This window comes from Peromyscus californicus, unplaced genomic scaffold, assembly GCF_007827085.1.
Source record: "Peromyscus californicus insignis strain IS unplaced genomic scaffold, ASM782708v3 Scaffold_4__1_contigs__length_199733344, whole genome shotgun sequence".
NCBI classification, from domain to species: Eukaryota; Metazoa; Chordata; class Mammalia; order Rodentia; family Cricetidae; genus Peromyscus; species Peromyscus californicus.
Window position 1 is genome coordinate 27,475,653 of NW_026294562.1, and position 27,994 is coordinate 27,503,646.

The 27,994-nt window shown below is 36.7% G+C and overlaps 1 protein-coding gene across 3 annotated transcripts in view; it reads right to left on the bottom strand.

Annotated features, from left to right (window-relative positions):
• Positions 1-27,994, bottom strand: part of Kif20b (kinesin family member 20B) — a 67,702-nt gene that overhangs the window by 32,681 nt on the left and 7,027 nt on the right. For 2 of the 3 annotated variants that reach the window (XM_052712993.1, XM_052712991.1), the window contains exons 5-18: positions 27,126-27,264; positions 25,196-25,380; positions 19,971-20,007; positions 19,296-19,520; positions 18,661-18,772; positions 17,557-17,628; positions 17,324-17,470; positions 16,117-16,279; positions 14,967-15,251; positions 11,950-12,089; positions 11,455-11,593; positions 10,093-10,321; positions 8,547-8,587; positions 4,593-4,734 (exon numbers count right to left, since the gene is read on the bottom strand). In XM_052712993.1, coding sequence (XP_052568953.1) covers positions 4,593-4,734; positions 8,547-8,587; positions 10,093-10,321; positions 11,455-11,593; positions 11,950-12,089; positions 14,967-15,251; positions 16,117-16,279; positions 17,324-17,470; positions 17,557-17,628; positions 18,661-18,772; positions 19,296-19,520; positions 19,971-20,007; positions 25,196-25,380; positions 27,126-27,264 — 2,056 coding nt within the window. The remainder of the gene's footprint in view (positions 1-4,592; positions 4,735-8,546; positions 8,588-10,092; positions 10,322-11,454; positions 11,594-11,949; positions 12,090-14,966; positions 15,252-16,116; positions 16,280-17,323; positions 17,471-17,556; positions 17,629-18,660; positions 18,773-19,295; positions 19,521-19,970; positions 20,008-25,195; positions 25,381-27,125; positions 27,265-27,994) is intronic. The other variant, XM_052712992.1, reaches the window with a different exon arrangement.

Here is a 27,994-nt window from a genome sequence, read left to right on the forward strand (position 1 = left end):
TGTCATATGATACTATAGTTTTCTTAAATCTCCTTAAATCTAATATTTTCACTGGAGTCCAATTAGCTTGTACATGCCCTTGAGCATGGAGTTCTTGTAAGGCTACCAGATAAATTAAGTTTGATTGAAAACAGGCTGTCTCTCTGAAACCATATAATTTAATCTTGAAATAATTTTACCTTTAAATTTTTTTGTTTGAATCTGAATTTTTTTTTTTTTTTTTTTGGTTTTGGTTTTTCAAGACAGGGTTTCTCTGTGTAGTTTTGGTTCTGGATTTCACCCTGTATACCAGGCTGGCCTCGAACTCAGAGATTCACCTGGTTCTCCCTCCTGATGGCTGGGATTAAAGGGGTGCGCCCCCACTGCCTGGCTTGAATTTTTTTACAATTTATTTTAACAGGTTTTTAAAGCTTTTATCTTGGCACTTAAATTGACCAAATTTTTTAATACTAAAATAAGGATAATTAAACAAATAATATTTATAATTAATGTTACATACATCCCATCAACATTAATTATCCTCTCATTTGTTTTATTTTTAGACTGCCTAATGTGTTATTAAACAAAGACCAATATTTTTTTCATTTGAAAAATATTTTTCATTTTTTAATGTGGAATAATTTTTCCTTTAACTAGTTTCTCCCTTTAAGATATCTGATATCTTAATTGACTACCAAGTCTGTGTAGAACAGTAGAAGTCCAAGGGAATTGCAGCTACCTAGTGTGGTTGCAGTCTGAAATGGAAATGCAGAGAGAGAGAGAGAGAGAGAGAGAGACACCCTACTAGCCACCAGGAGAAAAAAAAGCTAAAGAAAGTCCAGCCATATGGGGCCTGAGCCAGAGGCTCTGTATCCCCACAAGCAGTCCAGTCACTTGCAGCTCCGGCCAAGTGAAGCTCTGGCCGAACTGGAGGCCGCAAGGCCACAGCCAAGTGGCTTTTTTATGAATTCCTGCCCCACAGTTGGATGCCAACTGTAGCCAAATTTCTAAATGGTCTTATTAAATAAGAGTCAAATATAGGGGTGAAAGCCTTAGAGATCAGGGAAATAGTGATAGCCACCAACCTTACCTCTCCAGTTCTGCAGCTATCAAAAGGTGAGTTACTTTTTGTCTACCCGTGCCTTTATTGCCTTGCTGTTCTGCCCTCTCATTGGCTCTTAGCCCAGCTACCTCACTTCCTTGTCACTGCCTGTCTGTACAGACCTCCAGGTCTCTATGGTTGGTACTGGAATTAAAGGTATGTGTCACCAAGCTTGGCTGTTCCCTAGTGTCCTTGAATACACAGAGACCCTGCCTGCCACATGATCGGATTAAAGGCATGTGCTACCACAGCCTGACTTCTATGTTTACTTAAAAATGGCTAGCCTTTTTCCCCTTGATCTCCAGGCATGCTTTATTTATTAACATACAAATAAAGGATCACCACATTTCAGCACAAATAAAACATCACAACAAGTTACTATGTTAGTGATTTACAAATTGAGCAACTTATTAAATTTTTTCATAGATAAAAATAGGAGGGGGTTGAAATTCTCAGAAGTCACACATCACCATAAGTTAGGACATATGGCCTCAGCTTTCACTAACTCATGAGTAAACTGCTAAATCCTGATTATTTCCTCAGATGGAAAAAGGAACCAGTGCTAATGGCTCCTGTGATGTAGGTATAAAGATCAGGGTAAGTACTGTGCTTTAGAGATAAGACAGCTACTAGTAGAATCTAGAAAAATGCAGAGGGCTCAACTAATTAAACATGAATGCAAGGTTTGTTTGCAGGCTCAATGTCTACATTTCTAGGGTAAGGATAACTCTGCTGGCCCTTACTCTAAGACTAGTATCTAACAAGCTCAAATGAGAGACTCACTTGGTCAAGTGTTTGCCATGTAAGGAAGAGGGAAACCCCTAGAACCAAGGGGAAAAGCTGGGCTTGATGGCACACACATGAAAACACAGCATCGGGAAGGCTTAGAAAAGTGAGTATCTGGGGCTCACTGCTAGTTAGTCTACCCTAATCAATGATGTTGTAGAATAATGCTTCTGATGTGCTACTCTCATTGTTAATAAAAAGCTGATTGGCGGATAGCTAGGCAGGATTTTCAGAGCAGAGAGAATGTTGAGAAGAAGGGCGGTCTGAGGAGTTTCGAGCTAGACACAGAAGCAGCAACATAGTTCATAGACAAAGTACATGAGCCTAGGGACAGCACATAGATGAATAGAAATGGGTTAATTTAAGTTGTAAGAGCTAGTTAGTAGCAAGCCTAAGCTATTGATTGAGCATTCATAAATAATATTACATCTCTATGTGGTTATTTGGGAGACAGCTGACAGAACAAAGCTGGATGGCAGTCCCAACTAAAAAGTCCACCTACACAATGAGCCACAGGGTCCAGTGAGAGATCTTGTATCAGTCAATATGATATAGAGTTAGAGAGGTAACTCAATCTACAAACTGCTTGTGCCAGGCAAGCATGAGGATCAGAGTTTGATCCAGAGCACTCACATAAAAAGTCAGGCCTGGCAGCTTGTTCTTGCAATCCCACCACTGGGAAGGCAGAAGAAAGAGTTCAATTTCAGGTCTGATATTAAGGTTTTCTATTCATTGGAGTTGCTTTTTGTGCAAGGTGAGAGATCTACCTTCATTCTATGCATGAACATAGACAATTTCCCCAACACCATTTGTTAATTAAGCTGTCTTTTCTCCAGTGAATATTTTTATCATCTCTGTCAAAACTCTGGTGGCTGGAACTGTGTAGTTAGGCACTTGTCACAGCAGTAAGTAACCAATATGGGTCAATATGCTCTTATACCACTACAGTAGACCAAGATCTATTTCATTTAACATGGTCTAATTTAAAAGCTCATGGGATACAGTTTTCATTATTTATATAATCTTAAGTTTGTAATTTCTGGGGCTGGGTAAATGGTTCTACAGGGAGAGCCAGGTTCAGTTCCCAGCACCCAGATGGTGGTTCAAGACCACCTGTAAGTGCAGTCTCAAGGGCCCCATTGCCCTCTTACCACTAAAGGCACCAGGCACACACATGAGACACATGCATACGTGCAGGAAGAATATCCATACACATAAAAATAAATAAATCTTTAAAATAATAATAATAATAAAGTAGAAATATTTATAACTTATATTTTCTTTCTAACTTAAAAGAGGTAAAATTTTGGTATTGCCTGCTGTACAGCCTCTCTCTATCTTTTTGATTTGCTGTTCTGCTGACAGTCCTGATATGTAGCCCAGGAAGGCCTCAAATTCACACACCTAGGCTTGAGCATCCCAGGTATAGTATCACAGCAACACACCACAATATCCAGCTGCTAATCCCACTTTCTTAAAAGCCACTGAACCTATTTTCAAAGTTTTTCCTATGTTTGCAATTGATACTTTCTTAATTATTTCTCAGAGAATCAGTTTACTCTAAAGAACCTAACAACCCTACAATCTTGAGATTTGTCCCCATACACTTTTTTAAAAACAAATTTGACCATTTTTAAGTATTTCAAAACAAAAAGGTTTCATTTACAATATTTTTCAACAGACTTTCTTCTAGCGTTTTAAAATACAATTCAAGTACAGTTCTGTTAGTAATATTTGGCTCAAAGTCTGTCAAGCATCCTCTTTTTGTCCAAATGAATAAAAAAAATGTAAAGGTGGTGGTGGTGCACGCCTTTAATCCCAGCACTCCAGCACTCAAGCGGATCTCTGTGAGGTCAAGGCAAGCCTGGTGTACAGAGCGAGATCCAGGACAGGCACCAAAACTACACAGGCAAACAAACCTTGTCTTGAAAAAACAAAACAAAAAAAAAAAGTGAGGAAGAGTGAGTAAAGGTTTTTGGCAAAAACAACACAAACTTTTTATGACTGTGTCTTTTACCTAATTAACAGGACAGAATAAAATATCAGAGAATGATAAAAAGCTCAGTATCTAAAACTTTATTGATTAAAGAAAAGACAATTTTATGTACACATATTCCCTGATAGATTAGTGTTGTGGAATATTATTTTAAGATGTGTTACATTTGTTTATGCTGTAGAACATTTGTTTTAATGATGCAAAGATATGTTGCATTCTTTTATGTTGCATTTGTTGAACTCTGTGAAGCTGTGTTAATTCGCTTGTCTAAAACACCTGATTGGTCTAATAAAGGTTGAACAGGCAATAGCGAGATAGGAGAAAGGATAGGCGGGGCTGGCAGGCAGAGAGGATAAACAGGAGGAGAAACCAAGGAGCAAGAAAAGGAGGAGAGGAGGACTCCAGGGGCCAACCACCAGCTACACAGCAAGCCACAGAGTAAGAAGTAAGAAAGGTATACAGAAATAGAGAAAGATAAAGCCTAAAGGCAAAATATAGACAGGATAATTTAAGAAAAGCTGGCTAAATAAGCCAGCTAAAGCTGGGCATTCATAAATAAGAACAAGATTCTGTGTATTTATTTGAGAGCTGGGTGGCAGGCCCCAAAAAGAATAAAAGAGTAAGAAACAAACAGATTAGATCACAGTATCTAGGTTTTCCTAAAGCCTGTTCTTGTCAGGTCATTCCCTGCTTGTGAAGCACCCCTGCAGGGAGCTGAAGTGCCAATACCTTTCTTTGCTGGAGGTTCATCTTGCTGAAGAACATCTTCATTTAATCTTTTCCTTTCTGAATGTGTCTGGGTTCTGTTGTTCTTGGGCATTGCAACTGCTTCATTACAAGTTGATTTATTGCTGGTTAAAGATGTATCAACCTAAAACAAAACAATTAAAATCAGTTCTAATGAAAAAGCTACAACAAACACCAGAACTACTCATATTACCTATCTTTGTGTGTGTGTGTGTGTGTGTGTGTGTGTGTGTGTGTGTGTGTGTGTGTGTTTTCTGAGACAGGGTTTCTCTGTGTAGCTTTGGAGCCTGTCCTGGAACTCACTCTGTAGCCCAGGTTGGCCTCAAACTCACAGAGATCTGCCTGCCTCTGCCTCCCGAGTGCTGGGATTAAAGGCGTGCACCACCACCGCCCGGCTCATATTACCTCTCATCAGTCTATTCTCATCATTAGTCTGTTCTCAAACTTGATGAAACACTTTGCAAATTATTTAAGTTTCACCCTAAAATAACTAAGGACTCTGGCAACAGAAAGCACTTAGAAATAAATATCACTAAAGTCACACTCAAAACATTATGTGCTTCAGATGCAATGGGAAAAGCTTATATTGCCAGCTACTTAGGGGAAAGTGGGAAGACTGCTCCAGTACACAAGTTCAAGACCAGTTGGTCAACATAGTGAGACCTTTCTTTAAATAAATAAATAAAACAAACACACAAAACCTAAAGAGCAAAGTGTGCTCTGAAATGAAATATTAACAGAATATTACACACATATACTTTTATTAATCTATTGCCAATAACCTAGCATGGTAATTGGTAGATGGTAGTTTTTGCCTGAAAGAAATCAGTTTGGGTTTCTCATCCTTATGCTTCCACCTTATTAAAAGGGGTTATTTCCCTCAGAACAGGCTCAAAAGTCAGAAAAACAGAGTAACATATTAAATACTTAAAGAATAGACAACTACAAGGTATAATACAGAGTGAGGCACCCTTGCCCATATATCAAAATATTAAAAGCCACCCAGTCTGGAGTATGCCTCAGTGGTAGAATGTGTGCCTAACATGTGTGAGGTTCTGGGTTCCAGCCTTAAAAATAAAGTAACACCTCATGTTCAGATAATCCAGGGAATGGTGACAGGCACTAAATATACCTTTCTGTCAAGATACAAAGAAGTCTGACCAGTCACCTTGCAATGTCATTCTTGCATGTTATGATCATTGAAAACATATATGTATAGGTGTTTTGACTACATGTACATCTGTACATCACATGAGTGACTGATGCTGGCAAAGGTCAGCAGAAAGTATCAGATCTCCTGAAACTGGAGTTATGGATGGTTTTGAGCTGCCATGTGAGTGCGGGGCACCAAGCCAAAGCCCGCTGAGAGCACCAAGAACTCTATACCACTAAGCCAACTTTTCTGTCCCCTAGAAAATTATTTTAAAGAAACCAGACACTCTTGGCTATTAGTTTACTCTAAATATTATGGTATTATCCTGTCTTAACACTCCTATAATAGAAAATAATTTAAAGAGGTTTTCATTAAAAAGTAAAAAAAAATTAAAAAATTTAGGGCCAGCAAGATAGCTCAGCAAGCTCTTGCCACCAAGCCTAACAATCTGAGTTCGCTCTCTGGGACCATGGGTGGTAGAGTGGTAGAACTGACTCCTCCTGCATGCTGTCCTGACCTCTGCATTTATACCTTAGCACACACAGGTGCACACAAGTATGTACACAGACACACAAGACAGGACTGTTGCTTATTGGCTTGCTCCTTGATAGCTTGCTCAGCCTGATTTCTTATACAGCCTAGGACCACCTGCCAAGGGGTGGCATTACCTGCTATGGGATGGGCCCTTCCATACTAATCATTAATCAAAGAAATGCCTCACAGGTTTGCTCACGGCTAATCTGGTGGGGATATTTTCTCAACTGAGCTTCCTCTTCAGAAATGATTCCAGCATATGTTAAGTTGCTAATTGATAATGATGGTTGGTACTGAGTCACAGGAACAAAACATGAAATTAAACAGAATTAGTTTCTTTTCCTCAAGCACTTGCTTTTACTATGTATGTATTGCTATTGTTCATGTGTTTAATACAAGGATGCTTTCTTTCAGAAGTTATATACTATGATCTTTAGCATCTCTGAAGATTTTTAGCATCTCATAAATACAATTTCATATTCAATTAGTTCAGGTGAAGATGATACATTTACCCTTTAATCCTTTGAAAATTGTACTGTGGTGGGCGGGGGAAGGTATACACATAAAGGAAAGAGAACCAATATAGGAGATTAGTTAAGAGGAAACCAGAACATCCCAGCCAATCTTCCTGGGTTTAAATCTTTGCTCCTCCATCTTCAACTATGTTATTCTACACAAGTAATTTAGCTCTAGGGGAAAAAAAGACAGGCAGGCACACTGCAGAAACCAATATTTCAGCACTTGGTAGGTGAAGGAAGGATGATATAATGTTCAAGTCCTGGGCTATATGGAAAATTAGAGGCCAATCTGATCTATCAGAGACCAGATCTCAAAAAAAAAAACTTATATATATATATATTTAAAAGAATGCCCGGAATAGAGGGGCTTTATTTTCAATTTTATGTCAAGCAATATCATTTTAAACTATAACTATTTGAAATAGTACTGAACTACTAGAAAAATAAAAAAGGAATTGTGTATACTCACTGTAATGTCTGCAAAGTATATTGTTTTGACTATTTCTTCAAATATGGTTATATCTAATCATAGCTTAAAATATTTTGCTATTTAGAAGAATAATTTTTTTTTTTTTTTTTTTTTTTTTGGTTTTTCGAGACAGGGTTTCTCTGTGTAGCTTTGCGCCTTTCCTGGAACTCACTTGGTAGCCCAGGCTGGCCTCGAACTCACAGAGATCCGCCTGGCTCTGCCTCCCGAGTGCTGGGATTAAAGGCGTGCGCCACCACCGCCCGGCTAGAAGAATAATTTTAAGTTAAATCAAAAGACCTATGTCAAAGCAGGGTAGGAAAAGTAGCAAATCCTGAGATTAAGTTCACTTTAAGGTTCATACATACTTGCAATCTTGTCTGTAGACCTGTAAGTATCAAATCCACCTAAACCCAGGAGGGTTGACTATCTGATCTGGAGTTAACAGGGTTGGCCCATCTTACAGAAACAGCCTCTGGTCACAGACTGCACAATGCTCAGTCCACTCAACATTTTAAAACACACGGCAATTTAAGATAAACAATAAACAGTTTATACATCAAATCAACATCATGCACTACTAAAAGAATATAACCTAGTATATGGTGACAGAATGAAATCCAAGATTGTCCAATAAGAACAAAAGACAAAATCCCATTTGTACAACATTTTAAAGAATGGAAGTTCTATTTATGAATAAATCTAGAAAACTTGATACTTTTTATTGACCATCATTTAAAAAATGGTATACAGATGAAGTCACTGTTGAATTGCTTTTAAACATTTATTTTTATTTGAAAGTGTACGTGTGTGTGTGTGTGTGTGTGTGTGTGTATGCTCATGCACATGCAGGTACCCTGAAGCCAGAGGCTTTGAGTTCTCTGGAACTTGAGCCACAGGCAGTGGTGGACCATCTGATGTGGGTGCTGGCAAATGAACATAGTTCATTCTAAACTACTGGCCTCTCTCTCCAGCTCCGACATCTGCATTCTTTGCACCACCGTCATTTAAAATATTTTTTTTTTAAAGATTTATTTATTTATTATGTATACAGGAGAGGGCGCCAGATCTCATTACAGATGGTTGTGAGCCACCATGTGGGTGCTGGGAATTGAACTCAGGACCTCTGGAAGAGCAGCAGTCGGTGCTCTTAACCTCTGAGCCATCTCTCCAGCCCCCTAAAATATTTTTTAAATAAGCAGATAGCCATAATTTATGCCCCTTCAATACTCATTAAATTCGTACCAAGACAAAGCTTACATTACCTTACTTGATGTCTTGAGCACTTGAACCAAAGAGTCTGATTCTGTGAAGATAATAAAAAGAGCATTGAATGAAACATAGGCTATGAAATTACATTAAATTCAGGAAAAGAATTTTGACAGTGCTAATATTAAATTACAAGATCATGTTTCAGGAACAGCCACTTTCAAACCTTCGAGCAAACTGATGGGTATAAGCTAAATAGTAGAAACACAGTAGTGTCATATACAATTAGGTAGTGCCTATCTGGTCCACTCCATAAGACACCACTGACTTGCTATTTTTAACCTCTGTTCTTTCACACAGTAAAGAGTAGAGCACTTCACCTCTCTTAAAACCTAGATGCGCCGGGCGGTGGTGGCGCACGCCTTTAATCCCAGCACTCGGGAGGCAGAGCCAGGCGGATCTCTGTGAGTTCGAGGCCAGCCTGGGCTACCAAGTGAGTCCCAGGAAAGGCGCAAAGCTACACAGAGAAACCCTGTCTCGAAAAACCAAAAAAAAAAAAAAAAAAAAAAACCTAGATGCTGTAAACTTGGGTGTGTGTGTTCCCCCTTAGAGATCAAATGAAATATTGGTTCCAAAGACTATTTTAAACCATTCCACAGACATTATCCCACCCCCAACTATTATTCTATGTAAAGATTCCATGAAAATAAATAAAAGAACAAATTAACTCCTTTACAATTGTCTTTAAGGTTTCTTATAAAGACTCTTAGTTCTGGGTTAATTTTCTGTTTGTTTGTTCTCATTTTGAAAAGTCTTCTGTAATAGACTGACCTAAAAGCAAAGAGATGTTTAAAAACTATTTATTTAGTTGTTTTTATTTCATGTGTATGCGCACACACGCACGCACGCACGCACCCACATGCACATGTGGGCCGTGTACACCTGTATACCTGAAGAAGACAGAAGTCAGCCTCAAGTGTCCATCCGTAGTCATTGTCCACCTTGTTCTTTTTGACACAGTCTTACCTGAGACTTGTGCTCAATTAAACTAGGCTGGCTAGTCACAAGGTCCAAGGACCTGTCTCTGTCCACATCCCCAGCACTAGGATTACAAACACATGCCACCACACCAAGCTTGTTTGTACAGGGTCTGGGACTCAAACTCAGGTCTTTATGCTTACTACAAGGCACCAACTTTACTGAGCCATCTGCCAGCACTAAAAAATGTTTTTAGGCCAGATGTGGTGATACACATCTTTAATCCCAAAACTCAGGAAGCAGAGACGGGCAGATCTCTGTGATTTTGAGGCTAGCCTGGTCTACAAAGTGAGTTCTAGGACAGCTAGGGCTGTTAATACAGTGAAATCCTGTCTTGAAAAAAAAAAAACATACATGTGTGTATAAATACATATATATACATACACATACACACATAAATATGTATTTTTGTAGTAAATCACAATACAAATGGTAAAAATGTTAAGATTTGTTACGTAGCTTAAAACATTTTCTAGTCACTAAGGTAAAAAAGTTGCATAAATCTCTATACTCCAGTTTTTCTGTGTTTATGAAATCCAAATAAGGGTAAAATCATGCACTTACCACTCTCTCCATTTTTTAGCTCTTCTTGGGCTTTAATTAATTCTTCTTTAGTTTGAGCTAACTCCGCTTTAACTTGATTAAACTTTAGCTGCAAACAAGCAATAGCTTCCTGGGGATCAGCAAGAGATGTAATATATAAATGAGCAAGTTCAGCCTGTTTCTTAATATCAGTGACATCATCTTGAAGAGAATCAATAATATCTTCAACTCCTACATAATTACGAGCTCCCTACAAATAGCAAAAGCCACATGTCTAACATTAACAGTGGACTTCATTACATGTGCTAATATTTTAAACAGTTTACAAACAGCAAAAATTCACAATTAATATTCTTTAAATTACATGAAACCCTCCCAATTATACAAAATTTGTGTTTCAGTATTCAATTTCTAAAATATAAAACATGAAGGTTGTTTCCTCAGGAATATATCATAAATCTTAGTAAGTTATTACAGAACAATTTTGATTACTTAGTTCAAGTCTACCTTGAATCACATTTGACTCTTATGTGGCATTTTACAGTGACCCAAGAAAGTAGCCTCCATTCTTACGCCAAAGTCCACATTAGAAACCATGCACACGTCACAACACGACAGGATGACAGTGAGAGCCTGGAGATCTTTCTCCCAGACCACTGAATCCAGTGGCTCAGAAACAAAGCACATACCTAAAGAAAGCCAAAACAATCCCTCCAGAAAGCCTCATCAGCTTCAGTGGGAGCAGCAATCAATTTTCCTTGAGGTAAACAACAGTCCTTTATAACAAAGGCAAACCTTTTTATATAGAATTAAATCTTTCTGTTTTGATCAGAACAATTAAGTATTAGAACAATTAAGTAAGTAACCCTTTAAGGGCTCCTTTACATTTTTAATTTTTCTTGATAAATTGTAAAACATTTCTGAAAATAGTATTCTGTAATCCAACAAACAAAAATGACTGCCTCTACCTACAAGCAATACAACGACTCAAAAAAAATTGAAATGGAAACAAATGCCAAAAAAAAAAAAAAAAAAAAAAAAAACCTTTTCCAAAACCAAAAGTCTCTTTTAAACTGTTTGTGTCTAACAAGGTGGCACACACTTGTCATCTCAGTACTCAGGAAGCCAAGGCAGGAAGATTGGAGCTCCAGACCAGCTTGGACTAAATAGTGAGGTCCTGTCTCGAAAATACAACCCAAAAAACACCACCTATTATCTATGAATTTCCAATAATACATGCCTCATTACAATAAAATCATGTAGTACTGTTTTAATTTTAAACATTATTATTTCATAACATTAAAACTTCTCATAATTGATGTAGATATTAAATCCTGGTACCAAAAACTTCACTGGTTATTTTTAATATTTTCATTAACATACTTCAGTTTCAACTTTCATGGCACAAATTCTATTTGTTGGTTCATCTTGGGTGTCACATTTTCCAACCAAATCTTTGAAGATTGCCAGGCGACGTTCAGCATTTTCTTCTAACGCCTCTCGTTCCTGAAGAAGTGTCTCCCTTTAAAACATAAATTAATTCTATTAAAAGAGCAATTTAAATAATCATGTGTAATATCTTTCTAAAGAAGTCATCACATTCAGAAGTTACATAATATAACTTAAGAAATGGCTATAGCCGGGCGGTGGTGGCGCACGCCTTTAATCCCAGCACTCGGGAGGCAGAGCCAGGCGGATCTCTGTGAGTTCGAGGCCAGCCTGGGCTACCAAGTGAGTTCCAGAAGAGGCGCAAAGCTACACAGAGAAACCCTGTCTCGAAAAACCAAAAAAAAAAAAAAAAAAAAAAGAAATGGCTATAAAACAAACAGACAAAAAGATAAATCTCAATTCTTACCAGGTCATGAAAAAGTAACTTACTTAAAATCGGCTTCCCGTTGAGTCCAATACTGAGTGAACTCCTGAGTAACTTCTTCTCGGATTTTAAATTCCAATGTTAACTTTTCCTTCTTTTCATTTATTAGTCTTTTTTTCAAGTCTTCTATTAAATCCAACAGTTTCTAAAATAAGCACACATACTTCATTGGAAAAGTAAGGTCCAAGAGAAATAGAGACTGTTCAAAGATAGCTATTATAGTTTAGTCAATTATAAACTTGCCCTTTTTAATGGTGCTAATAGTCTTACTGAAAATTATACAACTATAGAGATTCCTTAACTTGAAAAATCAAGTGTGCCTCTCCACCTTTTATAAACAAACCTATACAAAAAAAAATCTTAAAGAAAGATCTGTCTAGTTAACTAAACATGTACTATAAAAATTTGAATATTTATTATCCACTAAAAACTGTTTATAGTAGAGTTACGTTTTATTTCATTTTATCTACACAACTCCATGAGCTTGATAGTACCACATTTCATAAGCAGGGAACATAAGGACCAATCTATAGGAAATGCTAAAGGCTGGGTTAGTGTCCTATCCACTGGACATGGTAATAATCCATAACTTTAATCCCAGTACTCAAAAGGGAGCGGTAGGCGGATCTCTGTAAATTCCAGGCCAGACTAGGATACAGTGAAGACTGTATATAAAAACAGAAGTGTCATATTAGGGAAAGGGATATGACTCACTGTGGCACAAGCTCACACTCACACATATTACAAACACACACACACACACACACTCATAATGACACATACTCTACAGAGTGTTCTGTCAAAATCTGAATCCTTAATATGGTACAGAGCAGAGAAAAAATGTCTACTTTCCAAAATTTCTAAGACACATATTGAATAATTTTATCTTTTTAGACTTTTTACTATACATACATACATATATATATATACACGCACATACATACATATGTGTGTACATGTATAGTAAAAAGATACAAAGATTGAAAACATATATGATAATATGATCTATAGCAGTTAACTATTAACATGTCAGGTACAAATTCACAAGAAAATAAGTTACAGCATTAAGAAAAACACCCTGGTATTCCTTTTTTTTTTTTTTTTTTTTTTTTTTTTTTTTGGTTTTTCGAGACAGGGTTTCTCTGTGTAGCTTTGCGTCTCTCCTGGAACTCACTTGGTAGCCCAGGCTGGCCTTGAACTCACAGAGATCCGCCTGGCTCTGCCTCCCAAGTGCTGGGATTAAAGGCGTGCGCCACCACCGCCTGGCCACCCTGGTATTCTTAAAGGTTTGAGATTTATGTTCTCAACAACAAACTATTAAACTCTCAAAATTTATCGATTTTTCATTGTCTCAACTTTATGTTTGAAAATGAATTCTATCAAGAACTAACTGTGAGAAAATAATTATTTACCATAGCCCAGGTTTCTGGCTGGAAGAATGCTAATTACCTTGTATATTTTTGTGGAAGTAATAAGAAACTGTAAAAAACCAAAAGCCAATTCAAGGATTGCGTCAATTATGTTACATTCATAGAACAAGCATCAAATAGTAACTAATGATGGAGAAATATTGTAGACATAGGATTCTGCATAAATGTAATACCTTTGAGAAGTGGGTTTATATGTATATACACTTGCATGTGAGCACAAGCATGTTGTGCATATGTATGTGTGTGCATATGAACATGACTGGACAACACAGGTATCATTTCTGCTAAAATGTTATCCACTCTGCTTTGTGATACACGGTCTTTTCATTGGCCTGGAGCTCAGTTATTAGGTTAAGCTGGCAACCCAACAAACCCAAAGATCCATCTGTCTTCTCCTCCCCAGAACTGGGATTACAAAATGTACCACCATGCTAGGCTCTTTCTTTTCGTTTTTAATGGCTTCTGGAGATGGCTCAGCAGGTAAATTTGCTTGATGACCAGCCTGACAACCTGAGTTCATCCTCCAGAACCCACATGCTGGAAGAAGAGGGCTGACTGTCATGAGCTGTCTTCTGACTTACACACGTGGTAACGCATACCCACTTTTCCAAGCCAACACGCAGGCATGCATGCACACACACAAAATAAAAATCATTTTTAAAGAAATAGAACCTCTAGTACAAGGTAGATGTTTTAAATACTAATACTTAAGATTGCAAACTAACTCTGACTAAAATCATGTGATAAAAAGATATTAAGGAACAAGACAGTTACATAGTTTAAAGGTATGACCCCAGTAAATAATACATTTTTAGAATAAGAGATCTGGAATACTATGCCTTAACCAAATGAGCAAGCCATTTCCAAAAATGGAGAAACCAGATATAACATACTTCCTTAAATGAAGTAATGGGAAATCCATAACTTCACCTGTGAGATATACTTACCACAGGTTTAAACATGAGGAGAATCCAGATAAATCTAGAGTGGAGGTATTCTACAAGACAAGTTGCCTGTACTCTTTTGGAAGTCAATGCTGCAAAATGGTTATGTGATCACAAAAAAAATCTTTCCCTGTTCTTACAAACTACATGTTGAGCACATATAAAACCTTGAATTCATTCACCAGCACTAGCTTAGAAAGAAAAACTGAGTGTGGCTGAGTGTACCTGTAACATCTTCACATGGGAGACAGAAGCAAGAGGATGATGGCAATTCTAAGGGCAGAGTGGTCAATCATGCATGCTCTAAGCCAGTCAGGGCACCATAGCAAGACCCTATCTCAAAATCCAAATCAGAGGGGCTGACTGAAATACTTATTTGTAAAATATCATCATGTACTCATTTTGAATTAAAAATCCCAGGCACCCAAATGAGAAGCCAAGCACAGCAGAGGTGGAAAGACAGGCAGATCCCTGGAAGTAAAGAATCTAGGCCACAACGTTGTTCTCTGACCACCCCCACACCACATCTGATATTGATCTCTGACCTCTGCATACACACACTCACACGATCACTAACACACACAAAGAGGAGAGGGGCGAAGCCTAACTTCAGAGAACTAAGCCAAGCAGAGAGTCCTTAAGGCATACCTTGTTCTTGTGACTGCTGAAGACTCTACATTCCTCTAACGTTTTATCTATATCTTCATCAGTAAGTTCAGTTTCCATGTTTTGTGTTTCTTCAGTTTTTTCTAAATCCTCAACCAAATCTTCATTTTCAACCACATCTTCTAGACTATTTTCCCATGAAACAGTGGCTCTCTTTACATTTAGTATTTTACCATCCAAATTATTGTCTAATGATACATCTTGAGAAGATTTGATGGACCCAAAAGATTTCTCCTGAGAAGAACTTAAAGTATCTGGAACATACACCTGTCAAAATATCCAATATGGCTTTTACAAGGGGAAAGGCAAGAACTTTTTAACTGGAAGTAATTTTTTTGAGAAAGGTTCTCACTGTGTAGCTCCAGCCTGCCTGGAACTCAGAGACCACCTGTCTCTGCCACCCAAGTGCTGGGGTCAAAGGTACCACCTCACAGAAACTAACAAAAACAACTTAGAAAATTAGTCAAATTGTAGCGTTTATCTAATTACCCCTTTATCAATAAAAACTTGGGAGTCAGATATTGGGGTAAGAACGTGAACACAGAAGCAGTGACCTCTCTTTCTATGCAAATAAACATTTAAAAAAAGAAATTAGGATTGCCAAATGAACTTTCCAGGAAGAAAAGTTTACTTTGCATGCAATCTACAGATCAACATGCCTTCTTGCATTCTTCGTATCATCACTCATAAGCCAGATGAATAGCAGAGTGGACAATTCATTCCAAAATTACCATGAATCTATAATCTAAGTTTATACTTAATATTTAACATTAAATATCATTTTACTCCTTTTGGTAAGAACATTCAATTTTTTCTATGTCATTCTAGTTAGTTAAACAATCACAATTTTATCTTCAAATATCTCCTAGGCTTAGAGTAGCAGACACAAAATATTACTTATTTCACAGAACCGTTGCCCAGGCACAGTAGCACAAATTAATAGTTTCACACTGAAGAAGCAAAGGCAGGGGGATGCTGCAATCGCAAGGCCAGGCTAGACTACAGAGAGCCTATCTCAAAATATAAAAGGCAAAGCAAACAAGACAAAACCCAAACATGTGCTCTTTCAAGGAAAACTGGTGAATATTCTCTGAGATGTTCATAAATTTAGCAGCAATCCAAATACATTTACCTTTTGTGCAATGGTTGAGAACTTCAATACATTGAGTGTTTCGTCATAGGCAGAACGACACTGACTAATATTGATGATCATACATATTTTCCCTTTGCCATTGAAAAAACTTTGGAAATAGTGAGTCAGTTTACTTTCCCGGAAAGGCACATGCTGTTGAAACCTACAGGAAAATTTGAAAACACAGCAAGTTAAAATAAATTTCATATAAGGTTAGGAATAAGGCTCAGTATTAGAGCTCTTGCCTAGAATGGGCCAGACTCCAAAACAGACTACCAGTACTAAAGAAACAAATACTTTAGTTGGGTTGCTAATAAAATTTGTTTAAATACTCTCCCTTGTAATAGTCTTTCTCTGTTTTAAGAAATACTGCTAAGAATAATACAATAATCTACTAGACACAATGTTTAAAAAAAAAATCACGGCCGGGCGGTGGTGGCGCACGCCTTTAATCCCAGCACTCGGGAGGCAGAGCCAGGTGGATCTCTGTGAGTTCGAGGCCAGCCTGGGCTACCAAGTGAGTTCCAGGAAAGGCGCAAAGCTACACAGAGAAACCCTGTCTCGAAAAACCAAAAAAAAAAAAAAAAAAAAAAAAAAAAATCACATTTAACTGAACTGTATCCCCCATAATATAGTACTTCTATGGCACATATCATAAAATACCTTAATTAAAGTTGTGAAGGCTAATTAATCTATCATTTAATCAGCTTAAAAAGGTAACAAATGCAGCAGACTGTCACATCTACAAGAATGCACACAATATATTACTAAAGAATAAAGTAGTTACAGGGCTAGGGTGTAGCTCAGCTGACAAGTGGTTACCTAGCATACACACAAGGCCTTGAGTTCGCACTAACGCATCACATGAAGAGGTGCATATCTGCAATTCCACTTGGGAAGAGGAAGCAGGAGGATCACATACTCAGGGCCATCCTCAGTACACACTGAATTCAAGGCTAGCCTGGGATACGTGAGACCATGTCTCAAAAACACAGACACCAAGAAGTTTGAGACACTAAATCAGCATCACAGAGACGTGCTTTCTAGAGCATCAGTTTATATCTGCTATGGAAAATAATCACTACAGTCTTTGTATAAGAGACAGGTTTTCAAAATGTATTTTCTAAAGAAAACAAAGTTAAAAATTTAAAGATTTTGATATTTAATGACAAATATTTAATGACAAATAATGACTAATGACACTTACTTAGACTTCTCACTGTTCTTCAAAACATTGATACACTTTCCCAGAGTCAATAAAGAAGTGTTGATATTCCCAGCCTCTCTTAATCGTTCACCTTCATTTTGTGTCTTCATGCTTCGTTCTGAACCAGCAAGATCACATAAAGACAATCTAAATCAACCCACCAAAAAAAAGGTTACTGTAAAATTTTTCAAAGTATCTCAAAATAACTACAATTTAAAGAACGTTCAACTTACTCACTAACTCGAGTTACGCGAGGCATTTCAGAATCTTCTATCTGTAATATTCTAATAGTGAATATGCTGTGACTAAAAGAAAGAACAAGATCAAGTATTATCACTCCATTTCAATGCACGCATTCTACAGGAGACAAGCAACTAAATGAACTTCTTTATACAATTTAATGTATCTTCTACCAGGGATACATTTTGCAACTAGCTGTCAGATATGCCAACCCCCTACTCCACTGTCACCTACACTTGCCCAACTGTCAGCGTCACCTTATCACTAGTCAAACCCCAAATCCCTTACACCTTCCCCTCTTAGCACTCCAATTTCTATTAATAAAAGCATGTGTAATAAAGACTCAATATGCAGCTACTCATAAGGAGAAAGCAAAAAGATCTAAAATTCAAGGCTAGCCTGTTTAAAAATAAAAAGTAAAAAGATGGCTGGAGATGGATGTAGGTCAGTAGTAGAGTGCCTGACTAGCAAACATGAGACTCTGGGGTCAATCTCCAGGACTACGGGGGAAAATAAGAATTTCCATGCAGAGATCATACTATTAGTGAGAATGCTGTGGTGTACAGATACATTCTTTGAAAATATAAAAACAAAGCATAATTCTGCCTATACATAGGCTGCTGTAGATCATATTAACCCCTCATGCCCATCTCACTGTAGATAGGGCTTTTCCTCAAGAAAAAATATTTTAAGTATCTCCCTGCTAAAGTTTATTTTGTCTCCTCCCACATAATCCCACTCATCACAAACATTCTTCCTTAACCCTTTGAAAGTATGACCTGAATCATTTTTCAAATAATATATATATATATACATACAGAGAGAATAGACTACCACTATAAGCAACTGGGAAAATAATCCAGGATGCTGACATAAAGGAAGAATAAAAATACCTCAAAAACATCCTGCAAATTAGGAAACGTAATGTCCAGACAAATAACTGTCTAGTACTTTATAGGTACAGAAGGCTATCATGTCTACAAATTCACAGTACATCTCAGAGAACCTACTGGTCACATCCATCTAAATGAGCTACTTCCATGTGCACAGAAGACTGTGGTTGTCTCAGGGATTGTACCCGAGGGTTCACTACTTACCTTCTACTAGAAGCATTGTTCAGTTTTGTAAAGGCAACACTCTGATGCTTCACTCCTAGCTTTAAAAGCCTGTATGCTTCTTTAGAATCAGATACCTGGATCCACTGCAGATCTTTAACAAATAAAGAAGATATGCACTAGTTTATAAAAATCTAACATCTGTGCTACAGTATAATCTTTGCAAAGTATTTTCCTTGTACCATATAAAATCTTTCCTAGATTGGTCACAATTCCTAGAGAGCCAACTAAGCTACTCCTTACTCCACCAGACATGTAAAGAAGAGGCTATAAAGACATTGAGTATTTAAGTTATGCAAGCTCACATGGAAGACTAGTAACAATTTACAGTTCCAACTACAAAGTAAAATAATAAGTATTGGAACACCCTGCACTTTATCATCAAGAATATAATTAACATTCAAGCAAACACAGTATCAAGCTAGAACCTCCTTATACTCAATTATATAAACATAACAAAAAATATTTCCAAAGCATAAACTCATTTTCTTGATGCCAATAATGGATAAAAAATAGTAATTTAAAGAAAAAAACTTCCTTTTTGTTACCTATAGCTATCACAAAATCTAGAAGTGAACTTTGAAACAATAAAATTAAAACAATGTTTGCTGATGTACCTTTTATAAAAGAATAGCCCTTTACATCTTGGGAAAGGCGTAGCATCTTTCTCTTTTGAAACTTAGATGATACAGGGACAAACAAATCATAAATACTTTCATTGTAAATCTCAAAGAAAGAAACCCACACAGAATATTTTATATTATCCACATTCAGGCTAGACTGGTCACAATTGTTCATGGATTCTTCAAATTCTGGGATAGTCAAAGAGTTTGTTAAGCTTCCTATAACAAAAAAAAAAAAAAAAAAAAAAGCATAAAATTAAAACCTTGACTAAAAAAATGAAACAAATATAGAACACGACTCCTAGAATCTTTAATCTCTTTACCATCTACAATAAAATATTTTAGGGAGCAAAAGAACAACTATTTGTGATAATCAAAGCTTAGTTTCTTTTAATTTTACTTCTTTTTGAAGAAGGAATCAAATACAAATTAATGCAAAAGACAAAGAAAAATAAGAACAATTCCCGAATTCAATATTAAGAGTCAGAGAAAATACACCTGTGATAGTGAATCTAAATGAAACTTTACAGCTACTCACAGTTCATATAGCCTTGTAAAATTTTGTAGGAACTAAATCATCAAAAAACACTAGTAGTGATTTTGAAATTAAAACCTTTCAAATATATTTCATGATGAGCAAATTAACATAGGTGAGAAAAGAATCCTTACCACAAAGAATGTCATAACTGTCATTATGTATGGTAACCTAAAAAAGAAAGAGTAAAGTTTAAAAACAGTTTTGTTAAATAACTAAGATATTAATTACCTATTCAACTAAGCCACCATATAATTCATAATCTTTCAACTACTTAATTCAGTGATTCCTGCTTATAGCTTACTTCCTAGCTAAACAAAAGCATCTCATAAGAAGTTTGGCAAAGTATCAAATATCTTGTTTTATATCTGCCAACCAGAAATAACTGCAAAAATATATAAATATGCCCACCTAATTATTTTTCCTACATTTAATTAATATTGTAAGTGCTTCTATGTATAAAGGTTACTCATACATAAAATAAAAAATAGAAGTCTTTAAAAAGATAGAGGTGAGCCGGGCGGTGGTGGCGCACGCCTTTAATCCCAGCACTCGGGAGGCAGAGCCAGGCGGATCTCTGTGAGTTCGAGGCCAGCCTGGGCTACCAAGTGAGTCCCAGGAAAGGCGCAAAGCTGCACAGAGAAACCCTGTCTCGAAAAACCAAAAAAAAAAAAAAAAAAAAAAAAAAAAAAAAAAAAAAGATAGAGGTGAAGGATCTCAATGTTTTTCAGGCTGGCACCAAATACCTGGACTTAAGAAATCCACCTGCCTCAGGATCTGGAGAATCTTGGAACTACAGCACATGCTACCAGACCCAGCACATGACTACTCTTCTCAAAATCTTAAGGAAGAAAATCATTAATATTCTGAAAGTAATAATTAAAACAAATCAATAGCTTTTATATCTTTAACAGTAAAAATATTTGAAAACATAAAACCTAGAAAGACAAAAGATAAACTCATTTTAAAATTCTTTAAAACTAATAAGGTATTATCTTACATAACATATTATCCCTCCATAGCATACTCTGTGTTTTTCTATTTGTCAGTGTGTATTATGGTTTGAATGTTCCCACTATTATGTTGAAAAATAATTCCTATTGTGAATTAATAAGGGGTGACAGACCAGGCAGAATGGCTGACTCCTTTAATTTCAATACTGGCAGTTAGAGGCAGATCTTTGTGAGTTCAAGGCAATTCTGTCTGGTATACGCAGCAAGTTCCAGGTCAGAGTTGTAGTGAGAACTCTCTCTCAATTTAGAGGGGGAAAAAACGGGGTGATCAGAGCACAAGGGCTCTGACCTCACGGATTAATCTACTCATTAATCAGTGGATTAACAGGTTATCTCAGAAATTGGTGTGCTATATAAAAGCCTGTTTGGCTCTGTTCCTTGGATACACCCCTCCTGCCATGTGATGCCCTGGATCACCTTGAGACTCTGTACTAAGTCCCCATCAAGAAGTAGGCTCTTATAACTTCCTGTCTCCAGGGTGAGTGAAATGGTTCAGACAGTACAGGCACTTGCTGCTAAGTCTGGGGCCCTAACCTAGATCCTCACAACCCACACAGTGAAGAAAAGAGACTTAAGTTTTCCTACAACATCGACAGACACACACACACACAGAGACAGATACACACACACACACATACACACACACACACACACACACACACACACACGCGCACGCACATACACAAACATACACACACACATATTTAACTTTTAAAAAAAATTCCTAGATGCACTACTATGGACTATTGTAACTTTATAAACTACCAAGAACTATGTATTGTCTTTAAATTTTTTAACTGCTAATGAATGAGATATAACAGCCAAAAAACATTGGATTATGAAAACTGATAGATTAAACCAACTATCTTGACTTCAAAATCAAAGTCAAAAGGTATGTTGCTTTGGGACAGAGGTTATGCTTTTATTTCCACAGGAAATGAGAGGCTGTGGATTCATTCCAGGTTAAAGATGATCAGGTTTGTTCAGGGAAGACCCCCCCTGAAATCCTGGCCAAAGATGTAAAAGAAATTAAACCTAAAAAAACAAGACACATAACGTATATTGTACATGCTCAAACATAAAACAAAAGAAATCACCTTTAACTGACTTGTACACACCTCATATTCCATACCTGTAATATACGTTACCTTTATAAGTTTATGTATTTTCAGTCAATGAAAACTGACGGCCCAGATCACCCAACATTTTTGCCTCTGTTAGTATCCTCAAAACTCTGCATCCAAAACAACTTCAAGGACACTGGCTGAGATGGTCCAACCTCACAGCCTACCTCAGCCAGGACTTCATTATCCCAATTTTCTCAGGGTTCCCCCCAAAATACCAACACCACAGACATCAGGAAGTAGTCTAGAAAACTACACCCACATTTCCAAAATATTGGTTAGGGATGTTTGTTATCATTTAAGGGAAACTGGTTACAAGTTGTTATCGATCATAGTCAGAAAAAAAGATAAACAAGAGTTAAATTCAAGCTGGGCAGTGGTAGGACGCACCTTTAATCTCAGCATTTGGGAAGCAAAGACAGGTGGATCTCTGTGAGATTGAGGCCAGCCTGGTCTACAGAGCAAGTTCCAGGACAGGCTCCAACACTACACAGAGAAACCTTGTCTTGAAAAACCAAAAAAAAAAAAAAAAAAAGGTAATTATTGAATAAACTTTAATCTAAAAAACAATATTAATCTCAAAATATTTTATATTGGTATTGATTTTAGTTTACTGATACAAATTAAGAGTTATTTGTGTTATACTCTATGTATGTTTCTACCCTTGCTTGGTTTTTGTGCTTATATAGCTCATTTAAAAATGTATTGTATAGGGTCTAGAGATGGCTCAGTGGTTAAGAGCACTGACTCCTCTTTCAGAAGACCAGAGTTCAATTCCCAGCACCCACATGGCAGCTCACAAATGTCTGTAATTCCAGTTCCAGGGGACCTGACACCCATAGAAAAATACCAATACACAAAAATAAACAATTAAAATTAAAAATGCAATATATAAGTATAACTAAGAAATACAGGTAAATAGTTATCTATAATAGTCAAACTTATAGTCATGTTAGGTATGTTTTCAAGGTCACACACAGATATATTTTGATAGATAGATGGTCTTCAAACACTTCAAAGACCTACAGAATATGGCATTTAAAATGTTTAATAAACTAAGGCTTTTCTTGACAGTGAGACACATCTGCTGCTGACAGCACCAATTTACTTCAAAAGATGATGGAAAATGGGGAAGAATCTCCATATGGAGTTTATTTTCTTTATGGCAAAAGCTAGTCATTTGGGCAAAGAAACTGCCCTTGCCTCAATTGCTGACAGTATACTGTCCAAACTGGACTACCAGTATGCAAAAAAAGCAACTGCCAAACTTTGCCAAGACAAGGTAAGACAGCCCTTCAAAATTCTCTGCTTCTAAGGAATATCTGTCAGATATTCTAGGCATGTAGGCCAAGGTTGGATGCAAGGTTGGATGTCCTAACGTTACAGAAGAACCTAGAGTGAGCAGCCAGATGTCCTTGTCTTTAGGTAACATTTCACCCTTCTGAGGTCTTTGACAGAGTTGAAGACTAGAGAGTCATAGTCAAAATTTTCCTTAGTTATGATACAAGATAAGTTAGGTATAAAACTTTAGAGTCACCAGAGCCAGGCGGATGTCTGTGAGTTCGAGGCCAGCCTGGGCTACCAAGTGAGTCCCAGGAAAGGCGCAAAGCTACACAGAGAAACCCTGTCTCGAAAAACCAAAAAAAAAAAAAAAAAAAAAAAAAAAAAACTTTAGAGTCACAAAGACAAACAATATTTTCTCTAAATTTGCCAAATACAAACGAACTGGATATAGTAACTGTAATTCTTACTTGGTAACTGTTTTGATGTATATAATTTTACTATGTTAAAGTTAAAAACCTTCCTTTTCAATAAGACACTGTGAATATATGTTGCTGGGATTGTTTTAATAAATCTGACTGGCCAATAGTTGAACAGGGTAAGGTTATGTGAGACAGCCAAACTGAGAATGCTGGGAGGAAGAATGGGGAGTCTGAGGGGTAGTGAGCAGACACTTTACTCCTAATGTCCACTTATGAGTGAGTATATACCATGTTTGTCTTTCTAGGTCTGGGTTACCTCACTCAGAATAATTTTTTTCTAGTTTCATCCATTTGCCTGCAAATTTTACAAGGTCATTGTTTTTTTACAACTGAGTAATACTCCATTGCGTAAATGTACATTTTCCTTATCCGTTCTTCAGTTGAGGGGCATCTAGGTTTTTTCCAGGTTCTGATTATTATTAATAATGCTGCTATGAACATAACTGAGTATGTGTTCTTGTGGTATGATTACGCATCCTTTGAATATATGCCCAAGATTGGTACAGCTGGGTCTTGAGGTAGACTGAGTCTCAGTTTCCTGAGAAACAGCTATATTAATTTCAAAAGTGGCTGTACAAGTTTGTACTCCCACCTGCAATGGAGGAGTGTTCCCCTTTCTCCACATCCTCTCTAATATAAGCTGTCATCAGTGTTTCTGATATTAGTCATTCTGACACGTCTAAAACGGTATCTCAGAGTCATTTTGATTTGCATTTCCTGATGACTGAGAATGTTGAACAATTCTTTTCCTTTAAGTGTATTTCAGCCATTTGAGATTCTTCCATTGAAAATTGTTTAGATCTGTACCCCATTTTTAATTGGATTAATTGGTATTGTGATGTCTAGTGAGAAACTAGGTTATTTTAAAAAGAATAAGATATCACTACTGTTTAAAAGAAAAAACTGTATTCTACATATAACAAAGAGGGAGCGAGAATGTAGCTCAATGTTAAGAGTGCTTACCTAGCACACATGAGGCCCTGGATCTAACTACTATCAGAAAATGAAATGCGAAAGTACCTGCATATGACTGTGCCGATCCATTCAGAGACAGAAAGCTCTCTGCATGAGGCAGGTATGTGGTGCAACAAGTCAGTCAGGAGGCAAAGGCAGGAGAACTGCAAAGCTGAGGTCAGCTCAGCTAAACAGGGAACCTCTCAAGAAATGAAACTGTCCAAATAGTCACTTTCGCTTCCTACATCCTTTTGAATTTTTTGTTTTTATTATTTTCAAATATTTCATAAATATTTTAAAAGTATAATACTAATTCTATAACAAAAAAACCCAGCATTATTTACATTTCTGTTTAGTATTGCCATTTGCTGCCTTAAATATTTTTTTCAAAAACAAAACACCACCATGACCAAAAACAGATTAAAATACAGGCTAAAATTATCATGAAAGTTTTCAAAAAAATTTCCATGATTTTGATATTTTATGTACTAAACAACTAGCATACCTCTTTAATTTGCCGCAATAATGCACTTTTGTTAGCACCTTCTTCTTTCTCTTGGTCAGATGATAACCGTAAGTATTCTCTACATCTATGTGGTTTGAAGTTCATCTTCATATATAGTCTTTCCTGAAGACTATCAAACAATACATTCAGTGTTCTAGGCAGAATGCCAATATTTTCTTCTGTGCCTATAAAAGGATAGGAAAAAGGCAATGTTTTTGGGTTAACAAAGCTCCTTTTATACTACCAATAAGCTAGAGTTTAAAAAAGGAAAAATGGGCCGGGCGGTGGTGGCGCACGCCTTTAATCCCAGCACTCGGGAGGCAGAGCCAGGCGGATCTCTGTGAGTTCGAGGCCAGCCTGGTCTACAAAGCGAGTTCCAGAAAGGCGCAAAACTACACAGAGAAACCCTGTCTCAAAAAACCAAAAAAAATAAATAAATAAAAAAAAAAAAATAATAAAAAAGGAAAAATGCAAGAAGTTAAGGAATTATTCCATTTTCTATCATTTTAGTATTTACTGTATTGTCAACATATTTTGATTCAACAGTATGAAATTTTACATTCAGATCTTGCCCTAATATTATGATTTCCTATCATCCATAATTACAAAATAAAATAATGTATCTTTATTCCATGCTTAATTCTTTAAAGCATATCTTAATTCTTTATGGTATTTTCCTCTCTATCATTTAAAAGTAATTATATATATATATATATATATATATATATATATATATATATATATATATATATATATATATAAATTAAAAAAATATCAGCGCTGGGTGGTGGAGGCACAGCCTTTAATCCCAGCACTTGGGAGGCAGAGGCAGGCAGATCTCTGTGAGTTTGAGGCCAGCCTGGGCTACAGAGTGAGTTCCAAGAAAGGCTCCAAAACTATACACAGAGAAACCTTGTCTCAAAAAAACAATATATATCAAGCAAAATACATGACATGTTTTAAAAAGTTGAGGGGATATCCAGGTAACATGACTAGACAGAAGTTTTCTCTGTGCGATCAAGTTGAGGAGGAGAGTTAGGACAAGGAAAGAATATAATACAGCTTGGGGAGGTAGTACAATTTGTAAAGTGCTTGCCCAGCAACAAAGTGAATAGACCTGGATATCAGTGTGTGTATTCCCTCTCAAATGCAAAATCTAGATTTAAATTGAGAGAGAGAGAGAATATCACTAAAGTAGGAAAGGAACTATGAGCGGGGAGAAAAATGTTAAGGGAAGAGAAGGCAAAAAGAGCAGGCTATGAAATATATATGTGTGTTTTATATATATGTTAGGTAGATAGACAGACGTAACAAGCAAGAAGGAAAGACTATTTAAAGAGGAGGAAGGGGACCAGAAGAGGAAGGCATGGTGGACTGTGGGAATGAAACAGAGGAAAATAAAAAGAACAAATCATGACATATATGTACGAACATGTCATAATGAAACCAATACTTGGATTTTGTTTTGTTTTCTGAGATTAGGTGTTATTATGTAGCCCTGGGAATTCACTATGTAGACCAGACTGTCCTGGAACTCAAAGAGCACCCTGCCTCTGCCTCCTAAATGCTGGGACTAAAGGACTACACTAACATCTCCAGCTCCAATACTTTTTAATATTAATTTTTTTAAAAGCCTTAAAAACATATACAAGCAATAATTAACAGACTCAGTAGGTTGTTTATGCATTTATTCACATATATATAACAATAATAAAGAAAAGGAGGTTATGAATTTGAGAAGGAACAGTGGAGGTGATATAAAAGGAGATGGAAGAGGAAGAAATGATATGGTTTTATTTTTTATGGAAAAAAATAGTAAAAATAAAAAGTATGGACTAGATGATGGAAATATAACTTCATGTAATTATGAAAATACTGAATGAATACTAACAGTTCTTTTTCTTTTCTAGTCAAAATAAACACTATTTACCTTGAAATGTATATGTTTTTCCAGAATTGGTCAGCCCGTATGTAAAGATCAGCCGACTGTGTCCTTTCAAGAGGTCTTTTACTGGCTGCATAATGCAACCCAGAAAGAACTCTTTCTGTGAAGTTTCAGGTCCAAAAACCTAAGAGAGCATTTTCAAGACACAACTTTTAAGAAAATTCATGTTCCAAAATTATTAAACATTTACTTTTAAATATTTATTCAAAACAGGTATCATATCTCTACCACCAAAAGTACACTGACAGGTATTTATAAATTTTTAGGACAGAACCTTCAAGGCTGGCAAGATGGCTCAGTGGGTAGAAGTATCTGAGTGAACTCCCTGAGCAGCACATGGTGGAAGGAGAGTAAAGAGTCCTGCAAGGTCCTCCATATGCACATCATGGCAGACACACACCAATAAGTAAAATCTAACTAAAAAATGACTAAGAAATTTCACACACCCAGCCAATTATTTTTCATGAGTTTTAAAAAATATTTTTAATTAGAATAAAAAGGTCAATGTAGCGACTTACTTCAAATTATAAATTTATAGACCTCAGTCTTAGTTTCAGAAATACACACACACACACACACACACACACACACACACACACACACACACACACACACACACACCCCCCAGCACCAAAGACTGAAGTTCTATGAGCACAAAGTATGCGCTTCACTGGCTTCACTGTACACAATTACACAACAATTGAGCCCAAGTCAAGTCTTGCCCTACTAAAAAAAAGAAAAAAAGAAGCTATGACTTTGAAACAGCACGGAGGGGGAGTTGGAGTGTACTTTAAGGACAGAGTATGTTGTGCTTTACATGTGCAAGGCTCTCATTCAATCCACTACACAGCTCC